This window comes from Sceloporus undulatus, unplaced genomic scaffold (assembly GCF_019175285.1).
Source record: "Sceloporus undulatus isolate JIND9_A2432 ecotype Alabama unplaced genomic scaffold, SceUnd_v1.1 scaffold_18, whole genome shotgun sequence".
NCBI classification, from domain to species: Eukaryota; Metazoa; Chordata; class Lepidosauria; order Squamata; family Phrynosomatidae; genus Sceloporus; species Sceloporus undulatus.
In genome coordinates this window covers 341,424-364,823 of record NW_024802940.1, presented here as the reverse complement: position 1 = coordinate 364,823, position 23,400 = coordinate 341,424, and the positions used below count along the sequence as shown (strand labels likewise).

General features: G+C 42.6%; 1 protein-coding gene across 1 annotated transcript in view; it reads right to left on the bottom strand.

Annotated features, from left to right (window-relative positions):
* Nucleotides 1-23,400, bottom strand: part of LOC121917435 (laminin subunit alpha-3-like) — a 177,831-nt gene that overhangs the window by 103,420 nt on the left and 51,011 nt on the right. Inside the window, exons 15-21 of the mRNA XM_042443401.1 lie at nucleotides 18,202-18,336; nucleotides 16,839-16,976; nucleotides 12,544-12,590; nucleotides 10,804-10,903; nucleotides 8,559-8,611; nucleotides 7,794-7,899; nucleotides 3,555-3,654 (exon numbers count right to left, since the gene is read on the bottom strand). Coding sequence (XP_042299335.1) covers nucleotides 3,555-3,654; nucleotides 7,794-7,899; nucleotides 8,559-8,611; nucleotides 10,804-10,903; nucleotides 12,544-12,590; nucleotides 16,839-16,976; nucleotides 18,202-18,336 — 679 coding nt within the window. The remainder of the gene's footprint in view (nucleotides 1-3,554; nucleotides 3,655-7,793; nucleotides 7,900-8,558; nucleotides 8,612-10,803; nucleotides 10,904-12,543; nucleotides 12,591-16,838; nucleotides 16,977-18,201; nucleotides 18,337-23,400) is intronic.

The window sequence follows — 23,400 nt, the reverse complement described above, 5'->3', positions numbered from 1 at the left end:
CGCGTCAGTATTCTTGAATTCTTTATCACAGGATCGTTTTTTTGAGGCCCTAAACACCTTTAAAAAATTGTAATATTAAGGCAAATTGTTTTTTTTGTTTTTTGTTCTCCCGAAGAATCTGACCAATGGGGAAATGAAGAAATCAGCCCTGTTCAGGCTTGGGTTGCGGTTTTTTCAATGGCTTTGGGGTAAAGGAAAGAGCTTTTGCCTTTGCTGTAAAATAGGAAGAAGGCTTTTGGTTGGGTAAGCTAAAGGTCTGAGAAATAGTTTTGAATCCCCCCCACGTTAAATAATATCAATAATGGACTTGCAAGTATATCAAGAGGATTCTGGTGAAGGTGTAGGGATTTTGTGGAAACAGAGGCTATGTGGTGAAAAAAGGTAGGCGGTAAGAGATATAAGAGGAGGGGCGTTGCCTGGAAGGAGGGAGAAGAGGAATGGATGGATGGTCGAATGGAGTGTATTGGACAAGTTTTCAAAGTTGGAGTCTAAGAATTCTAAGAAAGATTTGCAAATACGGACGACCGCCATACTCCCTCTCGGAGCAGCCCCACAAGCCAAGCTCAAGTTCAACACTCCCAGGATTTGTACTCCCACCCCCCTGCACTTTTTTGAGACCCCGTTTTTAAAAAAAAAACTGCAAAGCTCAATGCTCTGGCAGAATTCTGGTGATTGCAGGCACATTTTGGCATTATACTGTCCCAAGAGAAGCTCTGGTGACAACAAAATAGATATACCAATTCCCCGGATTTCCCCATGCATGAGCAAGTCTAGCAAAACTGGACAATTTGTCCTCAGTGTGGAATGCACACATTTGGAGGGAATTTTGGGCAATGCCAAGTGTCAAACTAGTGCTGTTTGGAAGGGTTATGGGAATTCCTGTGCAGAGATAGATGTCTGGGGCCAAAGTTGTACTATCAATTGCTTCAGCATTTCCTTTTTTCCCACCAGCTAAAACAACCCAGGACAGTTTTAAAGTCAACTTTCTCAAAATTGGATTCTTTCCTCCGATGTTTGGAAATGCAGTTGTGGGTGAGGAAATTCTGGGCATTTCAGTCAGCATTGTTTTATCTTTCTGCTGGAAGTGCATTTTGGGGATTTAGAAGACAAGGTGACGCAGGTCACTTCTTGCTTCGTTTCTTTTCCAGGACATGGTCCTCTTTCTTGTCACCTAATTGAAAAAATGTAACTGCCAATTTGGAATTCATGGCTCTAAGAAGCCTATGCGATTTTATAATTACCAATGGTCGTGTTTTTTAGCTTTCTAATTTTTGGCCCATTCGGCTACATTTTTTTTTGCTTGGGTGTGCCCTTTAATTTCTGGGTGTTGAGGGCAATTGGGTTCCACCTTGGTCAGATTAGCTTTCCAGGCAGTTTTAACTGCATTTCTGCTTGTGGGTGTGCGTGGCAACAGTACCCACCATTCTCCCAGAAATTTCCACTAAGCATAAGTCAGCTGAGGTCCTTCACCGAGAACCCAGCAGGCAGGGCCTGAGCCCACACAACATGTCCTATTTTAGATTGTAAGCCTGAGGGCAGGGAACCGTCTAGCTAAAAAGATTGCATGTACAGCGCTGTGTAAATTTACAGCGCTTCATAAATAAAGGTTAATAATAATAATAATAATACATTTTCCTACACTTTGAAGGACTATGGGGGGGAGGGGTGTGCCAAAATATTTCTCGCCTAGGGTGGCCAAATACCTAGAGCCGGCCCTGATGATGTGGACAAAGTTCTTGGATTAAGATAAAGCCAACCATGTATAACCATGTATAACAACATTGAGAAACTGGAGCGTGTCCAGAGGAGGGTGACCAAAATGGTGAAAAGTCTGGTAACCTTGCCCTATGAGGAACGACTCAGGGAGCTGGGGTGTTTAGCCTGGATAAGAGAAGGTTAAGCAGTGATATGATAGCCCTGTTTAAATATTTGAAAGGATGTCATATTGAGGAGGGAGCAAGCTTGTTTTCTGCTGCTCCACAGAACAGGACCCGGAACAAAGGATGCAAGCTACAGGAAAAGAGATTCCACCTCAATATTAGGAAGAACTTCCTGACAGTAAGGGCTGTTCGACAGTGGAACACACTCACTTGGAGTGTAGTGGAGTCTCCTTCCTTGGAGGTCTTTAAGCAGAGGCTAGACCAGGGGTAGGCAACCTTTTTGAGCGGGGGCCGGGTTGCTGTCCCTCAGACAACTGGGGGGCCGAAGCCAAAAAATAAATAATTAAATAATTTTTTTTAAAATTACATATATAAATAAACCAGGACAAATGTAAGACAAAATTTTCAAATGGAAGACACTTTTAAAAAAAAAATGGGGGACACGCAAAAAAAATTTGCTGATTTTTAAAAAAATGTTAATATAAATGCATGTTTCTGAGGCTTCTATAGACAATTGCCCCCCAAAGGCCCCAGCGGCAATCGGTGGCAGGACCGGGCTGGGGCCGGTCCCAAGGACTCGCCGGGCCGCATCCAGCCCACGGGCCGCAGGTTGCCTACCCATGGGCTAGACGGCCATCTGTCGGGAACGCTTTGATTTGGATTTCTTGCATGGCAGGGGGTTGGACTAGATGGCCCGTGTGGTCTCTTCCAACTCTATGATTCTATGATTCTATATACAGTATTTGCCCTTTCTGTCTTGTGACATCTATTGCAGGGAAATGGGAGCCTGAGAAATTGTTAAGGACTCTTTGAGGGAAAAGAAGTGGAAGAAGAGTTAATAATTCTCTGGATAGGTGGTGATCAATGTTGTTGCTGTTGTTTTGTGCCTTCAAGTAATCTCAACTTTGGTGACCTTAAGGAGAAACTATCACAGGGTTTCCTGCCAAGATTTGTTCAGAGGGTGTTTGCCATTGCCTTCTTCTCAAGATGAGAGAGTGTGATTTGCCCAAGGTCACAGGCTGCGCTTCTATGGCTCCTAGAGTCCTAGTACAACAATAAAAGCACTGAAGTACACAAGGCAATACACTCCTTCAATATCCCTCCCCGGAAGAATTACCACCATGCTGTAAGTATCTTTTTTTACGGGGGACAACTTTTTCATCACCAGGTCTCCTGTCTGCCCACACCCATTTGTCTTGTGGAGCATTTTGCAGCAGACTGATGGAATAGGAGAAAGAATGAGGGGTGGCTTGAACCTGTGTCTCTCTGTGTGTGTGAAATTACCTGGGCCCCATGTTTCAGAAGAAATGCCTCTCCCTGGACCAGCTTGCCCATGTTCCAATATTTCTGGCGAGGAGTGGGGGTCTCATGATCCTGGATGGTAGATATGAAACAGGGCCTTCTCTGTGGTGGCATCGATTCCAGAATGCTGTTTCCTCAAATACACATTTTGGCACCTGGCTAAGATCTATCTATTTTTCATGTATGAATTACCTATGAACATCCTTGGAACTCTGCTGTGTATTTGTTGTTGATAATTATTGATTGTATTAGATTTCTCTTTTTTTAACATTAATTATTGTATTTTACTCTTTTAACACATCTTCCCCTTAAGGACTTTTATAAAGGGCTGGACACAAATATTAATTAAATAAACTTTCCCAGCTGACTTACTCATTGCAGTTTTTTCCAACAATGTGATTTCTGCACTGACAGTCACCAAACAGAGCATTGCACACATGACTTACAGACCCTCCCACATCACATTCACATCCTGCAAGACAAAAATCAAAGTTTTAACATCAGACTACACAAACTAGATGGTATCAATAGAAAAAGCTATAGTTATCCAGGAGAATGTGAAGATAATTGATCATATCCCCACAGAACCAGAATTTGGAGGGGGTCTTGAAGGCCACTTAGCCCAACACTTTGGTACAGGAAAACCAGATCTACAGCATCTCCAGCAGCTGGCTGCCCAGCTTTTTCTTGAAGATGTCCAATGAGGTACAGCCCATGAGCCCTTTAGCAGAGCTGGCCCTTCCATCAGCTAGACCAGGCCTGCACAACATATGGCCCGGGGGCTACATGTGGCCTGCAAAAGGATTTTAGGTGGCCCACAAGGATGTGGAACAACTTCAAGGCTTCTTTGCTGCTTGACCTTTTTCTGAGGAAAGGGCCATGTGGAGGAGAAGGAAGACAGGTGAACATTCACTCTGCAAGCCTCCTCTACTACTCAGCTTTCTCCCAAGGAGAAGGTTGGGTGAAAGAAAAAGACAGGCAAACACTCATCCTGCAGGGCTCTTCCTTCACCCGGCTTTCTCCTGAAAAGGCTGGGCAGTGGAGGAGGAAGAAGGTCAAACACTCACCCCTCAGGTCTCCTCTGTCACTCAGCTTTCTCCTGAGGAGAAGTCTGGGCAGAGGAGGAGAAGGATGGGCAAGGCTCCTCCACCTCTTGACTTTCTCCTGAGGAAAGCGGGGAAGAGGAGGATGAGGATGACAGAATTAATGTTAATAGTATTTATTATTAATTGGTAATTATTAATTAATAATCATCAATTAGTATTTAATTAAAACCTATCTGCAGCCTGAGGAAGTTTAGCCTATTTTACTTTTGGTCCCTACCTACTGCCAAGTTGTGCAGGTCTGAGCTAGACTGAAGCACCTGCATTGGGGAGTGCAGCACCTGGAATTGCAAATCACACCATTCCTCTCCCAGGAGGCCTCCTTCCATGCACCAGAAAAAATTGCTTCCCAGAACAGCCAGGCATTGTGAGTGCAATGTCTTGGTAAAATGCCTGTGCTAGCAGCACAGCTGAATTCCCAGAGAACCCAGCCATGATCTGCAAAAGATCAGATGCTAGCAACTGTGCCTAGTTAGCTCTATGGAGAGTGGTGCTGATTGCTTTCGTTAGCCACACATCCCTCCACAAAGACTTCCTGTTCTCTGAGATATAAGACGGAGGCAGATAGGCAAGAGACTGAGGTGGAAATGAGGATAGTTATTGCCTGAGACAGTGGGAGAGTTTATGGTGCTGCCACAACCACTGCCCTCTAGGTATCTGGTTAGGCTGATACTGCCTTCTAAGCAAGCGGCACTCACCATTATAATGTATCTCCAATGTCCAATAAGAATCTACCATTCTGTGATTTAAGTTCACTGGATTTAGTTCTGTCCTCTGGAACTATGGATAACAAATACAGTGGGCCCTTGGTACCCACCAGGGCTTGGTTCCAGGACCCACCCACCCCCATGGATATCAAAATCAATAGATACTCAAGTCACTTTAAATACAGTGGCATAATAAAATGGTGCCCCTTATAGAAAACGGCAAAATCAAGGTTTGCTTTTTGGAATGTACAGTGAAATCAGCAGATTTCAGTATTTGTGGTTGGCAAGCCCCCAATAGTCCCCAAAGGCAGCTGTGCCACCATTGGGAACAGCCCCCATTGTCCCTAATGGTATAACCACTGGAAAGAATGGGGGCTGTCTCCAATGGCGGCATGGCCACGTGCATGCGCCGCCATTGGGAACAGCAGGGCTTGAGTTCCTGTAAATTTGGTATCTGAGGGGAGGGTCCAGAACGGATCCCCTGTGGATACCATTACCATGGTCCCACTCTGTGTGTGTGTGTGGGTGTGTGTGTGTGTGTTTCCTTGAATCCATGGAAGAGGAATCCGTGGGTACAGAAGGCTGACTGTATTTCTCCTCTTTTGTGCAACATCTCAGGTATATGAAGTGTCTGTTTTGTCACACCCTGTCATCTTCTCTTCTCCAGGTTTTTAACGTTTCCACATAATACTAATTTTCCATACCCCTGACCATCTTTACTGACCTCTTCTGAACCTACTCCAGTTTGTTTATGTCATTTTAAAAGTTCACCACAAATAAATAGAGGTAGTAGTCCATGGTGAGATTTTGGGCCCATTCCCACTGAGGTTTAAATCGGATCATGTGGCATCATGATCCAGTTTAAACCACTATCGTTCCCACTTGGGAATCAATTTGGAATTGATTCAGCAAGGGGGGTTAGGGTTTCCCCCCATTTAACCCGCATCAAAAAGACGCTGGGTTTTGCCGCTTCTTTTTGGGCAGAATCAATTTATTTGATAATAAATCGATTCAGCCCAGTCGGAACCAAAGGTGGATTCACATCCACCACCAGTAACAGGGAGATGGCCAGGGAAGCTGCAATGGCTCCTCCATCTCCCTGTCACCAGCCTTCCGTCCCTCCCTCCCTCCCTCCTCCTCCTTTTCTCCTTCTCCTTCTCCTCCTCCCTTTCCTCCTCTTCCTCCTTTCCCTTTTTTTCCTTTTTCCCTCCTTCTCCTTTCCCTCCCTCCTGATCCTCCTCCTCCTTCCCTTCCACCAGCCACTGCCAACCAGCCTGCTTGCCTACCTGGCTGCTGGTGCGGGGTTTGGCAGCAGTGGCAGTGGGCTGGCCCTCTCCTCCTCCTCCTCCTCCTCCTCCTCCTCCTCCTCCTCCTCCTCCTCCATGCCACTCCCTGCTGCCTGGCCTCCTTCCCCTTCTCTGTCCCAGTAGGCCTAGAAGGAGGCTGGGGCAGAAGGAGAGAGGCAGGCCAGCAAAATGGAGGACAGAGGATGGAGGACATGCATGCGTGCCTCTGTTCTCCCAGCCTGCCTCTGGGCCTCCGCAAAGGAGGGGAGAGAGGCAGGCTAGAAGGACAGAGGCACACACACACGTCCTCCGTCCTGCATTTTCCGGGCCTGCCTCTCTCCTTCTGCCCCGGCCTCCTTCTAGGCCTACCGGGGCAGAGAAGGGGAAGGAGGCCAGGCAGCAGGGAACGGTTTGAAGGAGGAGGAGGAGGAGGAGGAAAGAAAAAAGGAAAGAAGGGGGGAAAGAGGGAAGCTTTGTTGCCTTTTCTTTCCTCCTCCTCCATCTTCTTATATCTGTGGCTGTTTTTCCTCTTCTCCCCTTAAGTGTGAAAAACAAAGGGGAGTAAAAGAGGAGTAAACGGCTCCAGAAAGAATCAATTTAAAAATAATCCAGTTTCAACCTGGATTATTTTTGTCAGTGGGAATGGCCCCTTTATTAGTGACAAATAAAGCAGAAATATTACTCTGAGTTTTATGCATATATTTCCTCAGGATCTTAGCACATCTCCAGAAACCTCACATTATGTGTGCAGACTGAACACATACTCAAGAGACAGAAAAGGTCAAAAGAGGGAAAAACTGGCATTGCACCAAGGACTCTGGCAGTTTCTCTTCAAACAGCAGCATAAACACAATGAGGGAAGCAGAGTCTTGCTACAGCAATCCCTTGTATTAAATTCCTGCTACCCTCTGTAAGTGCCTTGTAAGGCTGCCTCATATAAAGTATTTGCTTTAGGAAAAAGATTCCAGAAAGGACCATGATTTGTCCTGCCTCCCAACTCCACTTCTGCAGGAAATCAAAACAAATAAATGGAAGTGGGTGACATTTTGGAGGACTGCATTATTATTCTGGATTGATCTATGAGATGAGTAAAAACATAACATTTTGAATATTTTTTCTAAATATACCCCATTTATGCATTTGAAACATAAATGTTTTCTTATGTATTTTTACCTGATGGAAGTGTTTATAGAAGTTCTAAGCATGCTTAGATGAGTTTATGATTGTGGCCAGAGAATAAGAAGCCCAATTTTGCCAGGCTGTTCTGTACTGTTTTGCCCTTCTACTACCACCCCATCACCAAAGCTTGTTGAGGCTTTTGAAAAAAAGCAGATGTTTTAATCTTGAAAACTTGGCACTCCACTGTAACCTAACAGGTTTTAAAGAGAAAGCTTGCATTTATATTATATCTGAAACAAGGACTCTAAAATGTTTGTGCACAATGTGATCTGAAGGCTATCTTTTTTGATATCTCTTGTCCTATCCATCAGCTGCTATAAATAAATTATAATGTACCTTGACATCCAAAGTAGTTCTTGGCCTCTAAACCATAATAACCATCTTCACAAGTATCACAAGAATCTCCACAAACATTAGGTTTGCAATAGCATTCACCATTGACCTGTAAAGGAAGGACAGGAGCAGAATTCAGAAATCTTTTAACTTTTTCCTTTATATAATTCTTATTTCAAAATAATGAACTTTAACAACGGTCTAAAATAATATGTTTTTAAACAGGCACAAAATGAGTATCTTGACATTAGATAGCCACTGGGTTGTAGTCAGAGAGAAAAACATGACTGGATTATGAGAAAGAAGCCATCAGCACTACATTCTACAGTATAATGAAGTGGCAAGTGTGAAGTCATCTCTCAGTAGGAAAAAGAAAGAAGGCTGTAGGCAGCATGCCAGAGTGTGAACTCAGACATACTGTAAAATCAGACAAAGCAATTGAAAGATCAAAATCAGCACTGAAAGTCATGTTCAACCAAAGAAGAGCAAGGTTAGGATTTGTAGTTCGGTGAGGCACTAGAGTTTTCTGGCTGAGAATTCTTAATACCCCTCCCTAAACTGCAAATGCCAGGAAACCATAGGATGTAATCATGCCTGTTAAAGTAAAAGTGCATAGTCTGAAAGAGCCCCTTGAAATCCAAACATTTTTCATCCTATAAACCATTGTGATAAAGTCTATATGGGGTATTAGCTGACTGACAGTTATAGTCAACCAGAAATTAACACAATACAGTACATAAAGAAATTATTTGTAATATAATCCTTTACCTTCTGACACTCTTTGACTCCACTCAGTGTTCCAAATGCATTGCACTGACACTCTGCAAAAGCAAGCAAATCCATCCAAAAGTAATCTTCTGAGAATCCTTATATACTATATTTACTGCTGGCTGAAGGCTAAACTCTGAGTGTGCCTAAAGGAACTCTCTGGATTCTATCTTATAACACAGAAAATAAAATAAAATAAAACCCAACACCTGTTCATACAAGATTCTGCCTTAGAACATCTACACATGGTGAGATTGGGAACTGGAATCAGGGCCAACCACCATTCCAATTTAACTGTTGTGGCAACATCCTATGAAATCCTGGGATTTATAGTGTAGGGAGGGTTAAATTCTTAGCCAGAGAGCTCTAGTGCCTCATTGAACACCAAACACCAGCATTCCAGAGGACATACCATTGGCAGTTAAAGTGGAATCATAGCACTATAACTGTGTACTGTGAAAGGGCCCTATGTACATTCAGTACAAATTCCTCTCACTTTGGTTAGACTGGTAGACACATTTAACTGTAGAAATGAAGTGAGCCTTTTTTACAGTGAAAGATTGTTGTAGGATGACTTCCCACACATCTAGCATTCTACACTTCTCAAAAAAGATGTCACACACTGCTGAATATTTTACACATAGTTTCAGTTGTTACATCCTATATAAGCAATTTTTTCATAATTTTCTCTTACAGATTGGATCCCGAAGTGATAATGACAATATAGAAACAAGATAGACCCAAAACATCCTTTAAAAACAGGCTACATTCATACACTTTTCTTAAAGGTATGCGTTTTCTACTATCTCCTCCTGCTGGTAGAGTTCAGGATTCTGCTTTAAAAAACAAAAACAAAGTAGATCCTATAAATCTGAAGTCTATCCACTTGTCTTTTATAGCTCAGTAAAATATTAAAGTGTTCATAAACAAGGAAAGTTTAGAAAACTTCCAACAGAATTCTCCAAGCAAAAGGCAGCCCTCTGAATCAGACCAGATGCTAAGTTGAATTTGTCTGTGTATCAGTACTTTAATATTGTCCTGATGTCCTGACCCAGGGATGTAAGGCAGGCAGTAACATCACTAATTATGGTGATGCCACTGAGAAGGATATGACCATGCCCCTCCACTGCACCATTCCTGGGCTTTCTACCCTGGGAGGAGCCACAAGGGCACATGCACTCCCCTCCTGCTCTAAAGAGGGAAGAGGGCCCAACTAGGTGTCACCCCTCTTCTGGGTGTCACCCAGTGTAGTCCGCACCCCACCTCAGTGATGCCACTGAGGGCAGGATGTCTAACTCTTTCTCTCTGCACAATTTTCCTGTTAATACATTCACCACAAAGTTTTTATTTGTCCTGGAAAGTGAAGTGGCTAAATACAAGTGTATAAACTCTATAACTGAGTTTCACATTCCATAACTACACTATTTTTGTATAAATTTAGATACTACAGGACAGCATTTGGATAAGCAGCATTAATCATCTGTGTTATAAACAGAAACCAGTGCCTTAAATGAAAGAATCATGAATTGTTAGCTACTGTGTAACAGGGCAGCCGAAAAATCTAATGCAATTCTAGCTTACATCAACAGGTGTAGAGAGTCCAGATCAATGGAAATGATAAAATCGCTCTCTTTGGCTTCAATGAGACCTTACCAGGAATACTGTGTTTGTTTCTGGACACCATTGTTCAAGAAGGCTACTGACAAGCTGGGATGCATCCAGAGAAGGGAAATCAAGATGAACAAAGATCAGGAAAGCAAGACCTGTGAGGAATGGCTCAGGGAGCTGGGTATGTTTAACTTGGAGAAAAGAAAACTGGGAGGTGGTATGACAGTCATCTTCAAATCTTTTAGAGACCTCCTGTAGAAGATGGACCAAGCTTGTTCTCTGCTGATCCAGAGATCAGAATATGAAGTGATTGATTCAAATTACAAGAAAAGAGATTCTACCTATTTGGAAGCTGTGAGTGCCATATCACCAGTCCACACCCCTTAAAGTTACTTGCCACTCTTATGTGCAGTGGACAACAAAACTGAGTAAAATTAATTCATCTGCCAGGAGACTTCTGTATGTGGATTGGGGGGGAGGGGTAGAGGTAGGGGTTATTATCTTACTCTTTGCCACAAGTAGCAATAAAGTCTTTGACCCGGCCTGAACCTGAAAGTAGCTAAGCATGCATGCATGCATAAATAAATAAATCACTAGCTTAATTTTGAATGCATGAAGTATATCAAAGTAGCCTTACCTATACATCCATCAGGGTTTTCTCTGGCCAAGTTCCAGTAAAGAGGTTTGCAGATACTACATGTTGTACCTTCCACATTGTTCAGACACCAACAATGGCCCTAATAGACAAAGACAATTATTTGTATTCTATTAAAAGAAACTAAGGGGCTTTAACAAGCTAGTGTTGTCGGTCAATACTGAAGAACAGAGGCTGAGAAAAGCAGGGTGGACAAACAATGTTTCCATAGTTTTTTGTGGGTTTTTCGGGCTATGTGACCATGTTCTGGAAGAGTTTCTTCCTGATGTTTCACCAGCATCTGTGGCTGGCATCTTCAGAGAATGTTTGCCTGAAAAGGACTTGGGTATATATATTGTGTGACCTGGAAAGGCAGGAGTGATTTGCATGTATATTGTTTTGTTGCTAATGGCAGGTCTCAGGGTGGGAGGGTCTGCAAAAGAGGATTAGTCACTAATCAAAAGGGTTGCTCACTTCAGAGGTCAGAATGAGATGCTCGGTGATGGTCACAGTGATAAGAGGGATAAATTCCAACAAAAATTCCAACATATTTAAGTTTAAAGCGCTTTCTGCCAGTACTGAAGACTTAGGGGAAACATTTCAACCATGTAAATGTCAGGAAACCTTATGTATGACTGAAAGGAACACCAGTGGAACTCCTGTCACCAATACAGAATCATAGTAATAAAAGGGCTGGAGATCACTTGGTTCTACACCACTTTAGAACAACTAGACCTACAGTAAGCCAACAAATGACTGTCCATGCTATGCTTGCACAATTCCAGCAAAGGGCAGCCTCTCAGTTCCTGAGGCAGAATGTTCCCTGGTCAAACAAGTTGCATCATTAGGAAATTTATCCTAATGTTTAGCCAAAATCTGCTTTCCTTCAGTTTTCCTCATTCTAGACTTGCTCAGTGGAGGAACAGAGAATAATCTGATGCTTCATTTTATGCATGACAGCCATTCACATATTTGAAAACAGTCACCATGTCTCCCTAAATAATTTATTCTAGTCTAGACTAAACATTGCCAGCACCAAGTTGTCTATTAGAATGGCTAAATGCTGCCATGCTGCCTGATATTGGTTTCTTGTTTGGATAACCTTGGATATTAAGTCCACTATGGCCCTGTCTGAACTGGAGTAAAGAGGATTATCCTGGACCCGGAGTGGCCCCAACTCTCCTCTGTCGCTAAACGTTCTCTTCTGAAGCCGGGTGACTTACTGCACATATGTCTTGCTGAGCTGACCAGTATGTCTGCTGCTCCCATAGTTCACTTTGCTCTGAGGTCAGAACAAGGTGCCCAGAGATGCTCCCATGGCTGGGAATCTTGTTCTGACCTCAGAACAAGCCACTGGTGGCAGTGGGAGATGTGCCGGGCAGTTCAGCAGGATACATTCCAACAGCCACCGAGTTTCAGAATGAGGGCTCTGAATCCACAAGAAACAAGTCACCTGTAGGAGAAGCAGACACGGGCAACCCCACTGAGCCACCTTGTGCACCCACTGCTGCTGTGGCTTGCTCACTTTTGAGGTCAGAATGAGATGCTCAGTGATGGTCACAGTGATAAGAGGGGAAAACCCCATTTCTGGTGCGAAATGGGCTGGCTGTTGTTCAGTCTGCTTACACCAGAACCGGACTTTGGGTTGCGTCTGGTCTCACTGTTGAGGGAATGGAGGGAGGCTGTTGTATTTGGCCTGTGCAGACAGGGTCTATGTCAGGACAAATCCCCTGTAATACTTACAGAATATGAATCCATGGTTCCAGCTGGGTCACACTCATGGCTGGTTCCTTTTGATGATTAAAAAACAGCAGCATAGTTTTATTTCCAAAAATCTATCTTCAACAGTTTATCTAATGCTTTTGAAGAAAGTATTTCAGTTACTGCACTCTGAATTATCTTTCAAAGCTAATTTAGTACTCACAGTACTTCTAATGTGCATTGCAATAGAGTGTTGGACTCATGGCATCCACTCAGTCACTACTATTCCCATTTGACATATAGAAACCTGTCCCAGGTCTTCCACTGAATTTATATAGAACTCCATCTACTGGGGAACCCTGGCTTTCACTGACTGGACTGTGACCACTAAGGACGATATCGCACGACAGTTTTTGCAACTCCAATCCAAAGCCACTCCGGGCCCAACCAAGTGAATTCATATTTTAATGTGATAGATTATCACACACGATTGCTTTCCATGGGGAGTTGTTCCAAATCCGATCCAAAGTCAATCCAGGGTCACTCCTGATGTAGGTGAATTCGGTGAACTAGCGAATTCACAAATTCAACAGGGTCAATAAGAAACACTTTGAATTAGTCCTTGTGTGGAATGCAACTTTGCTTCGGTTCGATACCCCCCCAGGGATGCCAATAACCCGTGGCTGCCGGAAAACCCACTTTCGGGGCCCCTCCCGGTCCGGACGGTTGGCCCTCAGCCCATGCCTTGGCCCGGTTTTGGGCCACGCTCCTGGGCCCATTGCCGCTCTGCAAGCGGCCGGCCACGGCGCCACACCACCTCCTCCTGCTCTTCTGAGCGGTGGGGGACCATGGCAGCGCCAACCACAGCTCCTCCTCCAGCTCTGCTCCTTCCTCCTCCTCCTCAGCAGCAGTCGCGCCACCGCCACCAGCCACCACGCCTCCTGCGCCAAGTCAGGGCTTTCCTCGCCCACACCTCTCATGGCTCTCAAAGCAGGAGCTCGTCCCCTGCTTTGGGCCAGCCGGCCAATGGCCAGCTGGCCAAAGGAGACAGGCTCCTCGTGCGCACTGCCCAGCCTCAGCAAGGGCCAGCGGCGCGCGCGCGCCTGCCCCACTTCCCTCCGCTGCGCGCGCGCGCCCTGCTTCTCACCCGTGTGCGTGCTTGCCTGCTTGTTTTTGGCACGCACGTGCCAGCGCCAATCTGATAAAAAGAAGGGGAGGAGGGGAGCAGAAGGAGGGGGACAGGAGGAGGAGGAAGGAGCCAGAGGAAGGGTTCCTTGAAGGCAGAAATAGGGCAGAGGAGGAGGAGGAGAAAAGCTGAGTCAGTGGCCATTAGGTCTGCCTTGCTTTTTTTTGGTTTTTAAATTATTTTTTAAAAATATAAAAACTATTTTATTTGTATTAATTTTTTATTATTTGTTTTTGATTTTATGGATTTTTATTTCTTGTTTTTATTTTTATTAATTTTGTTATTATTCTTGGTTTATATTTTATAATTTTTTTATTTCTGGTTTATTTTATTAATTTTTATTATGTCATGTTTTTTATTTTATTAATTTTTTATTATTGCTTTTTTCCCTTATTTTTATTTTAAATATATACACCCCCGTCTTGATTTTATTTATTTTTTCATTATTTTTATTTTTAAATATATATACCCCTGGCCTGATTTAATTTTTTGTCTAGGAAAATGCCAAAATGTCCTCCATTTTGATCATGCCTTAGAAACATGCATTTAGATTAACATTTTTAAAAAATCATCAATTTTTCGCGTGTCCTCCATTTTTAGAAAAATCGTGTCCTACATTTGAAGATGTTTGTACTACATATGTCCTACATTTGTCCCGGTTTTGGAGGTCCTGGCTTATGGCAAACCCTAACCCCCCCCCCCCCCACACAACCCAAGGTGCCACATTTCCCAGGATGCGGCCTGCAGTTTTGCTCCATTTGCTTCCAGTACTCCTTCAAGAACGGAGGAACATTTGGATGTGGCTGTGAGGGATGTAGGGAAGGCTGACACGGATTACCATTCGGAGTAAGCAGGGGGCATGTAGGGAAGGCTGACACAAAGGACATATTGAGTAAGCAGGGGGCATGTAGGGAAGTACGGACACGAGGACATATTCAGAGAAGCAGGGGGCATGTAGGGAAGGCTGACATGGATGACACATTCGGAGGAAGCAGGGAGGATGAGGAAGGCTGACACCGAGGAAATATCGGATATGGCTGTATGTATACTCCGAGACCACACATGGCCGGAGTTGTAGGCATTGTTAAATGTGAAGTAGAGTAAATAGAGCAAAAAATAAAATAATAAATAGACTAAAATAGAAGGGAAGAGGAAAGTGAAGCCCCATCATTCACGGCGAGCTCGCAATTCTTGAAACTGGAACCAGGAAATGGCCCCCTTCTTCACCCTGGAAGTGCAAAGTTTAATGATGTGTTCAAGCCCCACTGAGCATGCACAAGGGTGCCAATTCGAATTGGTGAATCAGCATGGTATGCTCCGCTTTGCCTCAGGAATGACCACAATTTTGCTCTTCAGGTGAGATAATTCATCACGTGAAATGCCTTGGATTCGAATTGACTCTGCTTCCCTTTTCCTTCGGAATGGGTTTGGATTGGAGTTCCAATTTCACGTGTGATAAACTCCTAAGAAAGCTTTATGGCCACAGGAAAGCAGAGAGAGAGAGAGAGAGAGAGAGAGAGAGAGAGAGAGAGAGAATTTGCACCTGTACTATTCACGCTTCAAATCAAAACCAGTTCCATCCATGTTGGATGAATTGGTTGATGGTGGTAGTATTGATGGCTAATTGGAAACTCCTGATTAATTTTATGGGGAAAGAACAGTGAAGAAGAGCTGTTACCTGCAGGACTCAACTGGTCAGATTATCTGAAACAATTTGTCAGTAACTGGGAGGAAAGAGAATGCTAGACATTTGACCTAATCTGCCCATCAAGTCTCTTCTTATGATCAGTACGTATTTATTAAAACAAACTGTGCATCTTTTGTGCTCAAAGCCATAGGATTTAGTCTGGAAGCATGTAAATAAATTACTGGTTGTCTGTGCAAGAGCACAGAAATATTACAAGTACTTTGTTTGGATTACTACTGGCCCGGATGGTTGGGAGGTGGAATTCTGGAAACTGTAATTCAAAAATGTAACTTTTCCAAGTTCTACTATGCCCCATGGATGACAGTCAGAGAAGGGAACCGGAAATAATTTCACAAAACAATATATTCAACCTTGTATAAAGATTCTTATGCAGTCACACTCAAGTCTATTTCCCTCTCCCACCACTTACACATCCCAAACCCTGGTTCTAGTGTGAGCAGCCTAGATAATGCCTGGTACATTCTGCACCAGAACTGGGCTGTACCAGCCTTAAAAGAGTATAAAAAATATACCTGTTGCTCCAGATCTTCCATTGCTCCATCTAGTCTCTTCATTCTTGCATCACTGTAGCTGTCTGCAAGGGTGTCCCGCTGGGTCACCCAGTGTGTCCACTGCTACTACGAGCTGCTTGTTCTGAGATCAGAATGAGGTGTCCAATCATGTAATCATCGCTGATCCATTTCATTCTGACCTCGGAGTGACCCATAGCAGCAGTGGATGTGCCAGGTGGCTCAGAGGGATGCCCATACAGACAGCAACCATGGTGCAGGATTGGAGGCCAAGATAATGGGTGTAGATTGGGGCCAGGATACTCCAGGCTGCCCCTGGAGTATCCTGACCAGTGCAGACAAGGCCTCAGTGTTCCTCTTCTGGAAAGTCAGGAAAACAGAATCCAATCTTGTGGCACTGGCCAATATGGCTTTCTCAACAGGACTTCCTCAACAGTGGCATTTCAGAAGTGGAACTCTTTCCCAAGAGAAGTCAGCCTGGCTCTTCCCCCTTATCAGTTTCAAGCAGGAAGCCAACACTACACTGTTTTGTATGGCATTTGGTCCCTAAAGCCAGTGGTTTAATTGTGTTTAGCAGGTTTTTCAAAATTATTTTGGCCTATTTTTAAAGAGCACTTGTAACTATTGAACATTTCCTCAGGGCTTCAAACAAGAATAACCCCAGAACTGCCTCCTTCTCTCTTTGGGAAACTTACTACTTAATTCTCCCTCTGCTCAAGTGGACATCAGCAAACCTGTTACTTGCCCATCACCACCCAAAGTATTTGCTGATTTCAAATTTAAGCATCTGATTGTTAGTGATGACAACTTAAAAAACTATTCAACTATGTTGGGAGCTAAACTTTTCATAATCTTCACAGCCCATGGAGGTCCATATCATTGGCTTACTGCCTCTATAACTTGCCAAAATTAGAAATGTTCTTGCAAATATTACCTTGGCAATGAGGAAAGTGCAGCTCTGCTGAGAGGCATCTGTCACATTGTTGGCCTGTTATGCCAGGTTGACACTCACATTGCCCTGTGGTTGGATTGCATGAGCCTTGGTAGGAGCCATGGGGTGAGCACCTACAAGCTGAACAAAGGTGTTAATTTTAGAAATGGCAGTATTTACACAACAGATGTTTTGTTATCCACCAAGCTTCAAGTTGTCCCTAGATGTTTTTGGACTACAGCCCCCACTGTCCTGCTGGCCAAAATGCAGAAGGCAGAGAGGGCAATGCCCACTGTAATCCAAATCTGGGCACCCACAGTTAGAAGTCACTGAATTAACATTTCTTCAACATCATTCTATGCATGCTTTGTAGACATGCTCAAGCAAGTAACAGCCCTTGCTTCCCTGTTTTGGAAAAAAAAGACAAATATGTGATTTAGGGCTTAGGACTGAGATCTATTTATTGCCTTGTAGCTCCCAGCTATGAAGGCAATCTGGCTGAGGACTTTAACCTACAGCAGAAAAAGGAAGGAGAGCTCTGTTATTCCTTTCTTAATGTGCTTCTACACTAGGGCTTAGTCTTTGAGAGCTGGAACTGAACGGGAAGGGGAGAAATGGCTGACATACTGAAAATTTATTACTGTACATTCAACTCAGTAGTATCTAGAGGACACTTAGGATCAAACTATACACTATAGACAGAAACAAGAATTCCTTCAGTGCTGCAAGACCTCTGATTGTCACATCACTAACTTTAAGACATTTTAGACTACCATGATTTGAAGCCACCAAAAAGCAAAATTGCACCTGCAGATATCCAAACATGTGTTGCATAACATCCAACAAAAATTGCTGGGCACTGAAAATATTTAAGCCAAACCACCGGTCCATCATACCAATAACATATTTACAAATGCTCTCCAAAGTCTCAGGCATCTTTTCCTGATCTTGTTGAATATAATTCATTTAGCTGTGTATATTGAGCTTCGGACATCCTGTGTCTATGGGATGTACGCCACCATTTCTATGGGTCATAAATCAACTATGCTTTTTTGCTACTAAAGGCCATCAGTCATGATATTGTGTAATGTTAATGACAGTTTATTAGCATATATAAACTTGAGAAACAGAATGTCAGTAGAATCACACACAGCAGGAGTGCTGTTTTCTGCAAGGAAGCAATGTCTAACTGGGATTTTGACAAAGAATGGTATGAATCCATATATGGAGCTGTGAGAGCCACAGTTTGCATTTAAATGCTAAAAACAGGAACTGCCAAGCCATAAGTTAAGGACTGCTTTTTTTAAAAAGGGGGCATCTAGTAAGTTTAGCAGCTGAGAAATAAGTAAAAGAAAAACTTACTTACACAAGCAAGTGGGATAGCTATAATATCCAGGAGCACACTGCCTGCATTTAGGACCAGCATAATTTATATGGCAAAGACAATGACCCTGAGGGCCACAGGTGTTGTCCACAGATCCAGCTGCATCACAGTTGCACTCTGTGTAGGAAGAATCAGAAAGGATCACACTATTTATGTAACCTTTTGTTAAATTGTCATTTTTCATGCATCTCCCTTAGCAAAACTCCAAGAAAGAAAATAACATCCTAACTCTTCTGAGGCAAGATGTTGCTTTTAGTGTAAATTTACCATGAAGGAATAATACTCTTCCTGCTACGTAACTGTTTAGACCTTAGAAAAAAATTTAATTTAATTATTTCCTACGAGCATAAAATGAAAAATTCAAATGGTTGTTAATAAACGGCAAACAAAGAAACTTCCTATACTTTCCTGTCTATAAATCTGCAGCACTGATATGGCTTAGGTCCAAGCAGAAACTTTTAAAAAAACAACTTATTCTAAGCCAACAAAATGTTATTTAGGAAAGTGCTGATGGTACTGTTATGCTAATATCCACCTGTAAGAATTGAATAGCTCAAGGAGCCTATTGATCAATAGGTCCCAAGTTTTGCAATGTTGTTTATTACAAGAATAGCCTGTATACATTTAAAATTCTATACACATTTAAAAATTCTAATCATTATAAATTGAACAAAAGCAAAATGACAGATGAATGGCTGCTTATAGTAAAACAAACAAACAAACTAAATATCAAAAAACCCTGCCCCAAAAGATGCTAAAATATGGTTGTTAGTTCACTATTCTTTTAAAAGCTACACCTCTTCCTAGGGCACATCACACAACTAAAGTAGCCAGCCCAATTTTGAACTAATATCTGAATATGCCCAAATAACTGAGAATACAAAGTGGATGAAGTGCTATCTTTTACTGAACACTGTTGCTAACTCTTCAGTTACACTGCAAACTAATATTTATAATTTTTTCCTGTTTCAAACTCACTATAATAGTTGAATTTGGCTTTAAGATGGAATCTTGGACATATTTGCCAGATTCATCTTGAGCAGAACTGAGGGACAGATTTTCTGGGTCATTATTATTGGAATTCATTGAGAATTTTGGTAAATCCAAAAAGCACTAAGCCTCAATAGACGTGGTGAGAAATTAACGCTTACAAAAGTACTATTCGATGATGTCCTATCAGCATGATGTCTAGCACTGAGTAACTATCTGCATGACAAAAACTCATCTTTCTCCACTACTCTGGTTGTCCTTAAGTCACAGGGATGTGGGGAAGCATAAAAGATTCTGGCATGATTACAAATGCTGAAATCCAAATACAATCTAATGTACATAATTTTAGAATATATATAATCAAAAGCTAAGAATACTGGAATACATATGCAGGATTATCTATAATCATAATGAATTTATTATATCCAGAATGACTCTGAATGTACTCTCTCTATGCAGGACTCTTAATGTTTTTTTCCAAAGGAATTTTGAGATGCACTACACTTTCTCTATATGGGATACATTTTTGTTGTTGTTGTTGCTATGTGCCCGCAAGTCATTTCTCATATGTATGATTCTATGATTATGCAAATGCAAACATCAGTGACTTGAACTGGACTTATATGTGAATGATTAAACAGAGCATAATTTTCTACCATTCTCTTCTTCCAAACAAAAGAAAACCACTTTGGCTAACTGTGCTTCCATTTATTTCTTTGTTTCTAGTTGCTCCCTTAATTGCCTGGATTCTGTATATTAGCTCCTATGTGATGGGTAGATGGGAAGGTAGAAAGGGAGACTGGAAGCAGAAATCTATGGAAGTAGAAGGCTAGGTTTAATGAGTGGGTCCTGAAGGGGATAAAATTTAAGGATGGGACTTAGGAGCCTTTAGTAAAACAAATATGGGGATTTTGCACGGTGTTGCTAAGGCTGGATCTTGAGGTCTGCATTCAAGGTCTCTCTGTCCTTGTGTGGATTACTGATGAAACAGTGAGGAAATGTAAACTGCATAGAGCTAAAGGATGTTCCATTTTTCATATATTATATATCCAAAAGACATATACACCTAGCCCTGCACAATCGCAGGGGCTAGGTGAGCAGCACCCCTACAAAAATGGAAAAACTGCAAATATCCATAGCACTCCCTTCCTCAACAGCACTCTCTTGAGAAGTGCAAGAGATGAAAAGTGGTGCCATGGTCCTGGGCAGTTCACTTGTTTATCCCCACCTCTTCCTTTGCTGCTTCTTTTTCCATGCCTAATAGTCTTCCCTGCCTCTCTTCATTTGCCCCTCTGCTCCCTCTCTGTCTCTTTCTTTGCCTACCTGTCTGTCCTCTCTCCCTTTTTCTTCTGTGGCCAGGGTGCCTGTGGATGGAAAGAGCCCTCTTTCTCTCTGTCTAGTTTGCTTTCACCCTTCTTCCCACCCCATCTGGACAAACTCATGAATAATCAAATCTGTGAATGATAAACCCGTGAATGAGGAAGAACAATTGTATTACATATACAAAAACAAGTTCAAGCATCATCCAAGTGAAATATGTATATATGTGTGTTTGTATGTTTCTGTTTACTGAGCATTTTGAAAAATGCATAAAGCTCCACTGAAATCAATAATAAAAACATGCTCAGCAAAATAATAGTTATGCACTTCTTTTATGTGCCCCAGCCAACTCCACATTGATATACGGAACTATATATTTATAGTATGAAGTTTCCTTTCCATTTCAAGTAGTTTTCATATTATATTTCTTTTCTTTGGATGCATTTCATTTTTCCACGATTCTCACCAACTAGGCTTCATGACAATTTTTAAACCCCAAAATTTAAACCAAGGCAGCTTGGGATGCATTTTCTCCAATTCAGTTCCTTATAAATGTTCTTATACACAAACTGAAAAATGCTTTATGTTTTTCATTAAAGCATATGAGTCTTCTCCAGATCCAAGAAGTTTCTAGTTCAACCTCTTTTGCTGTAGACTTAATCCAGCATTTTGCAATAAGGGGACCTTTTAAAGTTTGCAATATGTCCCAATGTACCATTAAATAATAAACAAACATTATATACCCATATAAGCATAATGCAATTTATCTTTCTTCTTCTTCTTCTTTTTTTTAGTGACCAGCTCTCACTATCTTGTTTACTGGCATGTGATAATAATAATCCTTACAAAGTCAGGTGACATTATTTTGACACATTACCAAACTTCACCAGCAGAATTAGTTGCCAGGCTAGAAAGCAGATTACAAGAGCCCTCTTGTAGGAGACACTTTGGCCACCATACCTAGGGGGCTTGCACCAAATAGTGCAGAGCTGTAAGAAGTGGAGGATGGGTAAGAGGAGGAAAAGAAAGGAGAAGAAGGCTGAAGGACAGGAGAAACAGCAGTCACCTAAGTGCTGCCTAATTTGTTGAGTATTAGCTGAAGTGTGGGCGGGAAGAATTCTGTGGCACTTCAGGGGAAGAAGGTGGGCATGAAGAACCACAGAAAAGGTCTCAAAGGCCAACACTTGGCTTGAAAGTTGTTAAGTTGCCCACCTGTATGGGAAAACACTGCAGTCCAACATTTGTAGTCAAAGATCCAACCCCCAGCATTTATTTTATTATTTATTTATTATTTTGTTTTTTGTTTTTCATTTGTATACTGGCTTTCTCCCAGAGTGAGACCCAAGGTGACTACCAGAGAGAGTCAGTTAAACAACTTTCACAATAAATGTTTTTAATCAAACAATTAAAATCACCACATAAAACAATCTAAAAATCATTTAAAAGATATACAAAAGTTCTAAAAGATAAATAAAACATTCCAATAAGAAGCTTCCCTATTTACTCACTAAAAGCCTGCTTAAGCAAAATGGCCTTTGCCTTCTGGCAAAAGGAAAGCTGGGAGAGGGCCAGCCTCATCTCCAGAGAGTGGGAGCATCCACTGAGAAGGTTCTTTCTTGTGTCCTCACCAAATGAGCCTATGATGGTGGCAGGACCAAAAGAAAACCTTTCCCTGTAGATATTAGAATTTTGTATATGGCTTTATAAATCATCAACACTTTGAATTGTGCCTGGAAATAAACCAGTAGCCAGTGAAGCTGTTTTAACAAGGTAGTTATATGCTCTCTATAACTGGCCCTGGTCAGCATACTGACTGCGGCCTTTTGGACTCACTCAAGTTTCCAAACAGTTTCCAAAGGCAGCCCTACACAGAGCGCATTACGTTAGTGTATGTAATCAAGGCATATGTCACTGTAACCAGATCTCATATCTGAAGGAATGGGCACAACTGACACTAGTTTTAGCTGTGCAAATGCACTCCTGGCCATTTGTGAAACCTAGGCACACAGGCTCAGAGTTGAGTCCAGGGGAACATCCAAGCTGGAGCCTGAGATTTGTGTAACCTCATACAGCACAGGTGGAGTCCTTATTTCTTGACCTACCTTTCAACTGACCAGAAGCACCTCTGTCTTGCCTCGATTAAGTTTCAATTTGTTTGCTTTCATCCAGTCCATTACTGACAATAGACATTGGTTTAGTATCAAGTCAGTTTCCTTGGAATCACACAGGAAAGAGAGATAGAGTTTGCTGTCATCAGCATACTGGTGACACTGCACCCCAAAACACTGGATGGTCTCCCCCAGTGTTTTTAGGTGGATGTTAAAAAGCATGGGGTATAAACCAGAACCCTGAGGGACCCCACAGACCAATAGCAAGAGCATCGAGCAGGAGCCCTCCATCACCACCTTCTGAGTTCACAAAAAAGACTGAAACCACCCCAAGTCGCATCCCAGAGTCGGCCAGAAGGACAGCATGGTCAGGCTGCTGAGAGGTCCAGTAGAACCAACAGAGACGCACTCCCCATGTCCAGTTCCCTGGGTAGGTCAACCACCAAGGTGATCCATGCTGTTTCCATCATGTTGCCTATGGTGGACCTAAAAATCCACTGCATCCAGAAAGCCCTGGAGTCAGGAGGCCACCACATGCTCCAGAATCTTGCCCAAGAATGCCACATTAGAGACTGGTCAATAGTTTTTGAGAATGGTGGGATCCAGGGAATCCTTTTTCAGTAACAGCCTCACCACAGCCTACTTTAGGCAGGTTGTAAACTTCCCTTGCTGCACTGAGGCATTCACCACTCCCTTTACCCACTTGGACAATCCCCCTCTACCAGTTTTCAGAAACCAGGAAGGGCAAGGATCCAGTATATAC